We start from the raw sequence: 13,040 nt of genomic DNA, 5'->3' as shown, positions 1-13,040 counted from the left end.
AATTAACTGAAAACGGATACCTTAAGGATGCTCCCCGTGATTAAGGGCCTTTTGTATTTGACCCCAATGCCACTTCATTCGTATTCTCGAGTAATAATCATATGTTTATGCCAAGACTTATGGTGTGTTTGTTTCAACGCAAATTTGCTGAAGTAATTACTTCAAAATAAGCTAAACCAAATATACATTGGCCAACACATGTTTGTCTCCACTATTTGCAATGTAATCTTCCAAAATTAATTTGAAATGAAGATTTTCTGTTAAGACTAACTATTGTCCCTCTTCCAATTTCATAGGTCCTCAACATCAACACATCGATCAACCACACTCACAATCCCTTGCAAACTGAGAAAACCCTGAAACTACAATTCTCTCAAGAAAGAAAAATCCTAAGAATCCCATTTTCATTTTTCTACCGAATCGAAAAGTTAAGGAGACGAAGAGAATCAAGCAAAACCAAAAATCAACGTCGCAAGGGAAAGCAAAACAAAGACCTTAATGTAATAACAATGCTATTGATCATGATGATAACAAAACACTTGTGGGATGACACCGTCGACACTTCAATTTTCGTCTCACCTCCGGCAATGGCACGAAGCTGTCATAGATATCACAAGGAGCACGTCAGTTTCGGATGAAAACCCTAAACCCCAAAAATACATTCCACTCCAAGCAGAAATGGTTTCCAATCAAAACCCTAAACCCCAAATTGATTTATAATCGAAAATGCTAACCTGCAACTTCAATGCTCTCCGTCAACCACCATCGGGAACGTTCCGCTGTGATTTCGTCTACCACCGTCGGGACGAACTGCTTTTGTGTAGGTGGACGAACTGTTTTCGTGTAGGTGGGATTCGATGTGCAACGATAATGGGTTTGGGTGAATGTAGCGAAAATTTTAAGCAATGGAAATGTGCAGGAGAATGGTTCTGTATCACCATGGGGAAGGGGAAGAAAAGGTTTAAGAAGGGCAAAAAATGAACTCCAATGCGCGGGAACAGTTATGTGAAAGACAATCTATTTTTTGAACCCACGTCCCTATTCTTCAATTCTCTCTCACACGTCCGGTTTCCATTTTTTAACTCAAAAAAAATCATTTTAATACATGCCACTTCACTTTGTCAAAAAATTTGTAACATTCACTTTGTTAAACAATCATTTTTCCTAATACAAAATAAAATAAATAGGTGGCGTGCATTCACACAATTTAAAATAGAAAATTAAAAACATATGTCACAGCCTGCCATGTAAGAGATGTCAAAAATTTGTTGGCACTATATCACTTTTCTAACAGAACATCTGAAGTATAAAATAAGTTAGAAAGTTATATTATTAACGGAGTGTAATATATTTTTTTGAAATCAATCTGACACCGATTACGAGTGGTGTGCAAATAGGAATTTGCAAGCACGCGCAGTCCATGGAGAACTTTCCAGAATCTTCATCGAAAGGTACGAAACGCCGTCGAGATGAAGATTCCGACGCCGGAAATACATCCTCACTCGGTACGCAATGCCCCTCTCCTATCTATATGTTATGTTTTTTGAATCGCTTTGTAGATTGGACTAATCTTAACCACAATTAGCAGAGGACGATCTTACGTTCAACGATACCTTGGTTGCTCTTCGAATCATGCGAGCGCAGTTTCCCCACATTCACAAGGTTAGGTTACCGTTAACTACTTGCGAGTTCAGAATTTTAATTTTAATTGCATTCTCCGATCGTTTAACGAATTAGTTATTCAATCTGGATTTTAATAGTGGTATGGTGTACTTGTTTCTAGGGTTCGGTTGAGCCTTTTATATTGAAGTCACAATTGTATAGCAGTGTGAAGGACAGAACGCAAGTGGATAGGGAATTAGAGGTCTGTTTGTTGAGGAATTTAGACTTAGTTTGGTAAATGTAATTCGCAACTCAATACTGTTTCCTCCTCTCTTACGTTATTGCTAATTTATGCGAAGGATTTCTGTTGGATTAATGTGATAATACTAATTAATTTACTTGTGGTGCAGTCTCTGAGGAGGGACAAAGTTTTGCGTCTTTTCAAATTAAATACAGGACAGGATGATCATGCCGTAATGTTTTTGGATGACTACCTGAACCAGGTTGGTTTCCTGTTTGAAACCCTCTTCCCCCAGTTTACACTGTTGTGAGAGTTGGCACTTTTATGTCATTCAACAACTTTATATTGAGAATGTGGTTTTTATGTATCCTATTGTTGAGTTATAACCATTTCTTGATAAAATATGTCATGTGTGCTTATTTTTATTTTTTTGAAAAGCATATATGGTATTAACAACAGGTCCTGGGACAAACTATCCAATAAAGTGATATTTAGTGATGATGTGTGGTTACAACTTACATTTGTGTGAAGTGTAAACTAATCCGTCTTTGTATATATGTAAATTTATGTGTATAATTTAGTCTCAGGGATGTTTTATTTGGCCATAATGGCAAACTGTTCTATAATGAGAGACGTTTCCTTATTTTAGAAAGTTTTTTTCCCTTTCCAAGTAAAAAGATTAAATTTCGTTGGTGCTTTTTCTTATCAACGACCAATGTGTATCTACTGACTGAATTATGCTTAATTGTTGATAAACTGATTTCTTTACCTTGTCTAACTATTGATGCATAGATAGATCGTGTTGTGAAAAGAATGGAAGGAAAGAAAGTAGAGGAATATGAAGTTTTTGGGTGGTTGAAGACTCATGTTCTAGATTCAAAGCTTGAAACGGGTATTGAACATCATGAGCTTGTGAGTGAAATACTCAAATCAACATATTTTGATTAATCCTTTCAATTTCTACTATTTAACCGTCTACTCAACAAAGAAGTTTATAACTTGACAAAATGCCCTTATTTGGGAGTATTGAATATAATGAAAAGTAGGTTTAGGATTATTCTCCCTTGTGTAAAAAATCACATAGGGTGAATATATTTATAATAAAGAGTGATCCAAGTATATATGGCAACCAAACATAAATACGGTAAATAAAAGATATTGTTACAAATAATATCAACAATATCTAGCTATATCAAACAATGCTTATGTTTTCCTAATAAACATAGACGATATGTTTCCCTAATTAACGTAAAAGACAATATATCTAACACTCCCCCTTCAAGCTGGTACATATAATTGTATGTACCAAGTTTGTTACAAATATAATCAATTTTTGGTCCCCTTGAAGACTTAGTGAAAATATCTGCTAACTAATCATTTGAGCTAACGAACTCAGTCTTGATGTCTCCAGATACAATCTTCTCTTGAATGAAATGGCAATCAATCTCAATGTATTTGGTTCTCTCGTGAAAGACGGGATAAGAACTGATATAAAAGCAGTCTGATTGTCATATATATAATTTGAGTGACACCTCCAAACTGTAACTCTTTAAGCAATTGCTTAAGTTAAACAAGTTCACTAGATCTTGCCACAACACTTTGTTTCTTGCTCTTCCAAGAAATTAAGTTACCACCAATGGAGACACAATACCCGAAAGTAGATATTCTATCAGAAGGAGATTCTGTCTATCAACATTTGAATAGCAAACAACTCTTGTATGGTTATTGGAATCATATAAGAAACCTTTTAGAATTGAACTTTAACCCTAACTCAACCCAACAAAACTGGTTTGTAAGGTGATGTTTGCACCCACTTTATATACTATCAACTCACCTTATATCTAGTTGTTGTGGGATTTCCAACACTCCCCCTCACGTCGTGGTATATATATCTCGTGCGTGAGACTTGACATTAATGAGTGGTCTGATAGCGGTTTAAGAGCGGGTTGAACAATATGCCCAACAAACAACAAATCTTGCTGGGATAGAATATGATCTAATAATGACTATGATACCATATTAAGAAGTAGACTTTAAGCCTAATTCAATTCTACAAAATCGGCTTATAACATGAGGTTTGTACCCATTATATATTATAAACTCGCCTTATCTCTAGTGAATGTGAGACTTTCAATATGGAGAATACAAATGCATAATTTGAGAACCTGATTGATAGGTTCAACTAGTAATACTAATATCGAACAAATAAGAACAAAATATGCCTGATATTACTCACACAACACTCTTTCTGCCAAAGAGTAGAAGACAATGTTCTAGAATACAATTGAGGGACTTCGAGAGATCCTCGCTCTCCTACAACCACTTAGGTCCTAGAATACTAACAACCCCTTTTTCCTCCTAATCCTCAACTATTTTAAAATAGTCAGTTACATGACAGTTATAAAAGAAAAGAATACAGATGCAGAGGTTATAACTTTTATTTTAGTTATTCCTCCTTTCAGTCCTTTTATTAACTATTCCAAATCTATCATTGGCATGCCCACATTTATAGTGATTAATATTAAATACTAATATTGGAACATATTATTCCTTTTTACTAGCTGTAATCTTGTGGTCTGATAATTTTATTTAAAACAAAAATGTTGGTCAATATTTATATTATCCCAGGACACACTAAATGGTTTTCTGTGCTGAGGATGGTTTTTTTGATGCAGTGCTCACTCTTGTCACTCGGGGGAAAGGTGAAGGAGAGTCACATCTCTGTTCTAATTAACGCAGGCGTCCTTGTGAGTAAAGTGGAGTATAAAGCATTGCTTTATTATTCAGGCATTTTTGTGTTTATAATCATCACAAAAAGTTAATGATTATAAACAGAGCATTAAACCTTTAATGACAACTAAAAGAGGCAATCACAGTATTGTTATATTTTATAAATTAATACTTGTGTCTTTTCTTATCATAGCTTGTGAAAATATAAAATGTGAATGCTTGGGTTTTTTTCTTAGGGATTAACATTTGAGATTTTAAGAGTCTCAGTTCAGTCCTAGGGTTGCAACTTTGTTACCCAAAGTAGCAAAGTCAAATCCTGAAAATGGTGTCCTTGCATATGTGGGTAAGACTGCATACATCTACTACCCTCCAGGAATCCCATTAAGTGGTAGCTTTGTGCACTGAGTTGCCATGATTAACAGTTGGGTTTGTGATTGTAGTATACTTTTGCAACAAAGCTTGCTGTCAATGGTTAAACTTCATAATATTTTTGTTGACTTGGCTGACAAAAGCAACATCAAATAGCATTCAGATTTCTGAAAAGTATGAAGCAACGGTTATCTTGTAAATGTTTGGTTTTAAGGATGGAAAGGATGAATGTGGATAGTAAGATGTCATATTCGATGCGGGTGAAAGAGAAGAGAAGCAGTTTAAAAAATATGGTGGACCCACTGTTCTATTTCTCACCTATTTCTACTCATTTCTCTATCTCTTTCCCCATCTATTTTTTATTTCTCTTCAACCAAATACTTCTATTTTCCAGTTTATTTTTCATCTGTTTTCACTTTACAAACATATTTTCATCCAACCTATTTCTTTACTTGCCAATTAAAATAGTAATCTTTGCAACTTCTTTTGCCTAATAATATGCTTATTTATTTTCATATTGTCTTTCATAAGGACAAGAAAAGAAGATTGTATTGACTTCTCAGCTACCTGTTTCATCTTTTATTACATATTCTAAAACCCTGGCCCTTTTCCTGCATGATTTTTTATTTAGGTAGATATCATTGAAAATCTTTTAAATATGTTATGTTCTGTGTTTTCCGAGATTTGTTGATCATTGAGAATCTCGTAGCCTTTCTATAACTTTAATATGTGAAAAGACATGACAAACACCCCTTAGATTAAACAAATCACGGTTTTATCCTGCTAATTTTGGTTGTATACAAACTCTTGATTATATGAATATACTTTATGTGATTTTCTAGTAGTTTTGTGTTAATTATTCCCGTGTTAATTATTCCCTTTATATATCTGATTTTATCTAGAATGCATGTACCAATTGAGTGTCTTTGGGGAAAACAAAACAACTTAATTCATGTATATAATAAGAGCTAAACACAAGAGAGCTTTTACGTTTTAGGGGCTTAATTTAATAAGATTATTTTAAAAAACTTTATCTAGAAGCTTATTAAAATAAGGGTTTAATTACTCATTTGGTCCCTGTTTTCGTTCAAAAATATCAAGTTGGTCCTCATGTTTTTTTAGTCTCAATTTGGTCTCAATTTGTAAAAATTGATGCAAGTTGGTACTTTCTATTAAATTTCTTGAAACGAATCAACGATTTTTTATCAAAAGTGAAGCTGTTAATAAGGATTGTTTTGTTGGTGTAATTAATATAATTCTAGTGTCAATTTTGATGAAAAATTCTTGATCCGTTTCAAGAAATTTAACCAAAAGAACTAAATTATATCAATTTTTAAGAAATCAGGACTAAATTGTATCAATTTTCACAAATCGGGACTAAATTGAGATTAATAAAAAACTAGAGGACCAATTTGAAATTTTTGGACGAAAACAAGGGCCAAATGAAAAATCAAACCTAAAATAAGCTAAAAAAGGCTTGTGGAGGGTTATAAACCACTGTCACAGGTATTGTTACATGTGCAACATGTTCTTAATCATCTTCCTTCCTTTCTCGTTATAAGAATTGATTAGTCAAGATTTACTTATTTCTTTATAAATAAATTGTAATTGGACTTGATTTGATACCATAAATCTGGCATAGTATTTGATGACCAAGGTTGCATATAGACCTGGTGTTACACTGGAAATAATATTTCAGTGCTTTTCTTGATATTTATAGGCATAATCAAATACTCTCCATTTTCATCTTGTGTGCTTACATGATAAGATAACCTCCTAAAACTTCTTCCTAATGTCACATAGTATACAGTCTTTTGGTTGAATATTTATGCATAATAATTCTGCTGCAATCTTTTCAGACTAGGCAACTTATTGATCCAAACATGTATTGGTTTGCAATTCCAAACATTGGCTCACTTCTCAAGGGTATTGTTCAGGTATATGCATTTAATCTTTTCCATGTGCAATCCCTGGCTGCTTGAAACTTTTGCGTGATGTATGTTCATGTTTGATTTAGGGCATAATATGGGTACTTCAACTGAGGTATTACTGCTATTTGAGGTTAATCCACTAAATTTGAGGGCTGGGTTTTGGGTTGAAGGCTTGCATTTGGCTTGGCAAGTTATAACGTATATACCAAATAGCAAGTTAACGGATTTTTGTAACTTTTTATCAACTTTTAAAGTGCAGTGGATGCATAATGTGATTTTTAGCGCATATCATGTGCTAGGTTTACGATCACTCTTGACTGGAAGACATATTTGTATTAGACACATCGTAACATTGCTAGATAAACCTCACCACATATCTCGAGATTACCTAGCCTCTCCCTAAATTGACCGCCCTTCCCACTAAACTAAAATTTTCATAGGACATGCATTTGAAAGGTTATCAAGTAAATGATCCATTAGGTTGAACTCGAGCTGTTAAGCACCGTTTTAGGCATGGCTAAGTGCAGCTTTGAAGTTTATTGCATCAGATATTTATTCTAGAGCAGTTGAGGGATAATTCTGTGTGGATTGAGTAATTTCTTTGTCTTGGAGTGTGATTTGGGTAGCCCTCAGGAACTGCAAATATTTCATCTTTAATAAAACAAGTGATGTCGAGTTGAGGGATAATTTTGTGTGGGTTGAGTCTTTTCTTTGGGTTGTAGTCCTTTGGAACTGCTAATATTTCATCTTTAATAAAACAAGAGATGTCTAAATCCTTGAGATTTCATTTTTCTGGTCTGGATATGATAGAATAACCATTCTATCTACTTGTAAACAAAGGTTTGGTATACGATGGTGTTCTTTTCTATTGTCTATTATATCTTAATTAGTGTAATATATTTCTTATTATTATGAGGGCGAAGCTAGGTTAGAAGACTACAAGATACAAAAGTTGACCTCCCTCGTCCTCTCCCACCACCTGGATCCATTACAAACATTAAGATCATCATCATCGCCTGTCATTATTGTTTTGTGTCAACTCATTACTGTTTGTTGCTATTGCCAACATCACTTGCCACCATCACTCCTACCAGAGTTGTTGTCATCATCGCCTCTACAATTATCACTACTATCGTCATCATAGCAACCATCATTAACGTGGCTTTACCATTAATACCATCTTCATAGTATGCAGCCATTATTAATGCCACCACTTATGTTTTTATTATCGTCTTTACTACCATCATTGTTACAACAATCATGAGCTTCATTGCTACTGTTATTGTCATTTCCTTGTCCTCGTCGCTGTCACCGTTATTTATTATCATTTTGTTAATATTATTCTTTTCAAAATTATCAGTGCTATCACTAATATAACATTATTATTATTATTTGACTTTCATCATGATGTACATCAAGCATCGGATAAAATTAGCATTTATCTTGCTTTTGTCATATAATGCTCTTGCGCTACTTTGTATCCAATCTTATTTTGACCACCAAAGGATTCTTGACAGTTTAATAATATTTACATATATTTTGATAATTAGTAAACATTTTTAGAGGTAATAATGAAATTGTTTTTACTTTGTTGTCTAGGGAAGAAAGGAAATTATTTCTCTTCTCAGCCGTCGTAGGTATAAGGAGATGATGTTGTCCTCTTTGGAAAAGAAGCGTCTTCGAATGTCTCCACTTGATGTGAGATTTCATCTTCGTGATTTGATTGGTTCAGGTCATCTCAGAACTGACCAGACTCCAACTGGTTTAATCATTAGAGTCTCAAAAGATTAGAGATCCAGGAAGTCCTACATGCATGCATTTGTTTGCTTTCATCATCACTTTTATTGTCCAAGACATTTTCTCCTTTTAGAAAATCACGTTTGAGAAGTCTTAGAATTTGTGATTTACCTTCCAAACCAAGTTTGTTTGTTGCAAACAAACTTCAAATTATTTATCTACTCGTTTTGTTCATTTCGAGAAGTGGTGCTTTGAACATGTAGTGGCTTATATCACTTCAAATGCTTTTAATAGTGAGACAACTATATAGGTGACATGACCAGCTGTTTTATCCTATTTAATCAAGAAAGCTAGCTTAGTCACTTGGAAATTACTTCTATCAACTACGAACTCGGACCAATTGATGTTGGTGTAAGTCTCCTTTCTCCTTGTCTTAATATTTCCATCTATGATGTGGTTCTTCCCTTAACTGTTTACCTCATGATGAACAGAAGAACACATGTTCATGTACATTTCAGGGAACTCCTTGTTGGTACTAAGTGACTAGGTTTGGTTTTTTCATAGTTTCTTTCTATTTTGAATTTTTTGCCATTGTTAATTGGTATGATTCACTCTTTTCAAAGAAGAAAAGACTCCTATCATATTTTGTACGTAGCATAAGCTATACAATTTCTAAATTACAAGTGGGAAACTTACCTGTTTGTTATTTTAAATCCAATAGGTGCAAATTTTCATTTTTATCAATCCAAGAGGCTATCCTTCATTTGAAACAATTAGTCCAAGCTCAGGATTGATAAGTACAATAACCTTCCTCAAGCAAGTAACATTATACAAAATGGACAAACTATACTTTGATGGAATGATTATTTGTGGCCATGTTGGATTCCTAGATCTTTTCCTAACTTTCACTTGAAATCCTAAATGGTCAGAAATAACAAGATTATTGATTAATCTCAAATTAACTCCTTCAAACTGTCCAAATATACTTGCCTAGGTTTTCAGAATCAAACTTGATGAACTTCTAATAGACTTGTCAAAGAAACAATCTACTAGGCAGAGTTATTGCATGTACATCTTGTCGTTATAATTGAATATATGGAAATAATGAAGATGATTTCTTATTCTAATATTGAAATTCTTTTCCCTTGTGGACATGTATACTATTGATTTCCAAAAATGAAAAATGTGGTCTACAACATGTGCATGTCCTAATATTTTTGCATCTTTCTAGCAAACACCTAAACCTAGATGACATTGGTAGGGTTATCTCAACTGAAAAATCATGTCCTAGAAAACAACCACAATTGTATCATTGTGTAAAGGAACATATGATTCATGGGGCATTTGGATTAAGAAACAAATCATCTTCTTGGATGAAAAAGGATCATGTTCCAAGTTTTATCCTAAAAAATTCCATACTACAACCGTTTTGAAGATAATGATATTCCATTTGATAATTGTTTTGTTGTCCCTTACAATCTCTACCTGAGTAAAGTACCAAACTCATTCAAATGTGGAATGGTGTAACCGCAATACTTAAATCAAGTACTTAATTAAATACATTATTAAGGGTTATGAAATATTAATTCCTATAATGAGGACAAATTTGTTTAGATGCATAAAACCTATACATTTTGCAAAACTTCTTTGAAAACTACATTGTATATGTAAACTTTAGAGGTGTTTTTTCACGATCATGAATTAAGATTTTTAATCTAGACATACTCTAGACTATAGAAACTTGAATATACAATTGACCATGACTAAAAATTGGTGTTGGTAAATGCACACCCACTGATGTTAAAGATTGTTCCTAAGATTTTTTTATCATTATAGCATAAGATAACATAAAGGAAAATTGTCTTTTGATTAGTTTAAATGGTGATGGGATTGTCACAGTGACAAAGTCATAAATGGTATATAAATTTCAATTCCATTTGTGCTCCCATTAATAGTCTTTTGCATTGATAATATGATTTACAAGTTTTGTTACTATTGATCTATTTTCATTACACAAGCCTTGTGCTTGATCCAAATTTCTTAAAAACATAATTGGTGTCCCAAATTAAATCTATGATTTGGCATGTGTAGGTATAATTGGTATGATTTAGCATGGGTTATTAGTAAAATTGAGTGTATATAGGTATGGTATACTATATTAATAATGCATGTCGTCTTGTTGGGTATCAATGTGTAGACGTATTCATTGATTTCATCAATTGTTTCAATTTGTTGGTCAATGTTATTCTGTTGCAAAATCAGTGCTCTAGTTTGGGTATTTAAATCTTAAATTTAGAATGTGTTATTCTACGTCCTGGTAAAAAGAGAGATGGTGTCCCATTTGATGTACTGTGATCAAAATTTTACCTTGAGATCGTATAGTAGAAAATAGTGTCTTCCAGATGAATGTTTTCCTTGTTTCTTCATAACCATTCAAGCGGAATATACTCCTTTGTTCATTGTTTATAGTTTGGTTGATCTTTTGAAAAATATTTGTATTATGCTCTTATATGAATTATAATACATTACAATTAACTATATAAAAGAAAAATGTAATATTGCATTATGATAACAAAAGCCTTAAGTTGTCATAGAATTTGAAAATTGATTGGAATATAAGCATGATGCATTTATTGTTTTATGAAAAGTATCACAAATGCTACCTTGAGGAATAACATGAATAATATGTTTGAAATAACCTTCTAACTCTATCAATATGCCACAAAAAAGTTGAATTATATTTTTTGTTGCTAGTCATTGTCATTTAAAGTTAAATCTAATGTATCAATACAATATTTGTGATCATTGATCCTTTATCCCATTTGATTAGGTAAGCCAATTTTAATAAACATGCATGGTCACTTCTTTGCTCGATGCTGCAAATTGAGCGCTCTAGTGTGAGGATTGACATTTTGAATTTAGAATGAGCTATTCTACGTTCTGGGATTAAGAGAGGTGCTATTCCACTTAATGTAATGGTGAACAAAATTTTACCTTGAGATCATATAGTTGAAAATATTGTCTTGCACATAAATGTTTACCTATTCCTCTATGACCATATAAAGGAATATACTCTCTTGTTGATTGTTAATATAACCATATAAAGGAATATACCCCCTTGTTGATTGTTAAGAGTGTAGTTGATCTTTTGAAATATATCTTTATTATTCTCTTATATTATAAGAATTAGAATACATTACAATTATTATATAAAAGAGAAATATAACAATGCATTATGATAGCAAAAGGTTGAAGTTGTCATGTGAATTATTAATCTTGTGATCAAGTTATGCTCATATGAACATGTTTCAAGAATGTTGTGATATGATTTGCAGGTTCTTACTATTTATCTAGTTCCATTACACAAATCCTATGTTGATGCAAATTTCTTAAAAGCATAATTGATGCCCCAATCATTAGCTTAATACAATGATTTGGTATGTGTAGGTATAATTGGTATCATTTTGCATGGGCTATTAGTAAAATAGAGCGTGTATAAGTATAATATATTAATAATGCATGTAGTCTTGCTGGGTATTGAGGCTAAGATGTATTCCTCGATTTCATCAACTCTTTCTATTCTATTGGTCAATATTGTTTTGTTGCAAATTGAGTGTTCTATTTTGGGGATTGGAATCTTGAATTTAGAATGTGTTATTTTACGTCCTGGTAACAAGAAAGATGTTGTCCCACTTGATGTAGTGTGAACAAAATTTTACGTTGATATTGTATAGCTGAAAATAATGTTTTGCACATAAATGTTTTCCTTGTTCCTTCTTAACCATACAAAAGGAATATACTCCATCGTTCAATGTTGACAGCCTGGTTGGTCTTTTAAAAAATATATCATTATTATTATCTTATACTATAAGAATTAAAATACATTACAATTATCTATTTAAAAGAGAAATGTAAGAATGTAATATGATAGCAAAAGTTTGAACTTGTCCTAGATTTTGAAAATTGATTGGAATATGTGCAACTCATTAATCTTGTAATCAAGTTATGCATATATGAACATGTTTCAAGAATCATATATTACTATTCATCTGCTTTTGTTATGCAAATCCTGTGCTTGATCCATATTTCTTAAAAGAACAATTAGTGCCTTAATCGTTAGCTTACTACTATGATTTTGCATGTATAAGTATAATTGGTATGATTTTGCATGGGTTAGAAACATTGAGTTGTGTATTGGTATAATATAATAATAATGCGTTTAGTCTTGCTAGGTATCGAGGCCAAGACATATTCTTCGTTTTCATCAACTGTTTCAGTTTCAGTTTTGCTGGTCAATATTGTTTTGTTGAGTGTTCAGGGATTGGAATCTTGAATTTAAAATGTGCTATTCTTTGTCCTGGTAGCAAGAGAGATGTTGTCCGTGTTGTCCTACTTGATGTAGTGTGAACAAAATTTTACCTTGAGATCGT

The 13,040-nt window shown here is 32.8% G+C and overlaps 1 protein-coding gene across 6 annotated transcripts; it reads left to right on the top strand.

The window, feature by feature from the left end:
* The first annotated feature begins 1,279 nt into the window (after positions 1-1,279).
* Positions 1,280-11,742, top strand: LOC114192336 (Serine/Threonine-kinase). Of its 6 annotated transcripts, XR_014996700.1 has the most exons (10): positions 1,281-1,505; positions 1,589-1,662; positions 1,784-1,864; positions 2,013-2,105; positions 2,636-2,755; positions 4,519-4,590; positions 6,802-6,879; positions 8,473-8,571; positions 8,921-9,021; positions 9,102-9,354. XR_014996700.1 is itself a non-coding variant. In XM_028082029.2 (9 exons), the coding sequence occupies exons 1-9, from the start codon at positions 1,421-1,423 to the stop codon at positions 8,927-8,929; spliced, it is 711 nt and encodes a 236-aa protein (XP_027937830.1). In that variant the 5' UTR covers positions 1,281-1,420; the 3' UTR covers positions 8,930-11,742. The 6 variants fall into 6 exon arrangements, 4 of the variants coding, with proteins under 4 accessions (XP_027937831.1, XP_027937830.1, XP_085532026.1 ...); XM_028082029.2 differs by having other exon boundaries at positions 8,921-11,742; XR_003606096.2 differs by having other exon boundaries at positions 1,283-1,505; positions 8,473-9,021.
* Positions 11,743-13,040: the final 1,298 nt, after the last annotated feature.

Source organism: Vigna unguiculata, chromosome 7 (assembly GCF_037176805.1).
Source record: "Vigna unguiculata cultivar grain cowpea cultivar isolate G323 ecotype 2 chromosome 7, ASM3717680v1, whole genome shotgun sequence".
NCBI classification, from domain to species: domain Eukaryota; kingdom Viridiplantae; phylum Streptophyta; class Magnoliopsida; order Fabales; family Fabaceae; genus Vigna; species Vigna unguiculata.
This window is presented reverse-complemented; position numbering and strand designations above follow the sequence as displayed.

Coding starts and splice junctions, on each gene's coding strand:
- LOC114192336 (XM_028082028.2), top strand. CDS start 1,421: ATGGAGAACTTTCCAGAATCTTCATCGAAAGGTACGAAACGCCGTCGA. Junction 1,865..2,012: donor AAGTGGATAGGGAATTAGAG/GTCTGTTTGTTG, acceptor CTTGTGGTGCAG/TCTCTGAGGAGGGACAAAGT. Junction 2,756..4,518: donor GTATTGAACATCATGAGCTT/GTGAGTGAAATA, acceptor TTTTTGATGCAG/TGCTCACTCTTGTCACTCGG.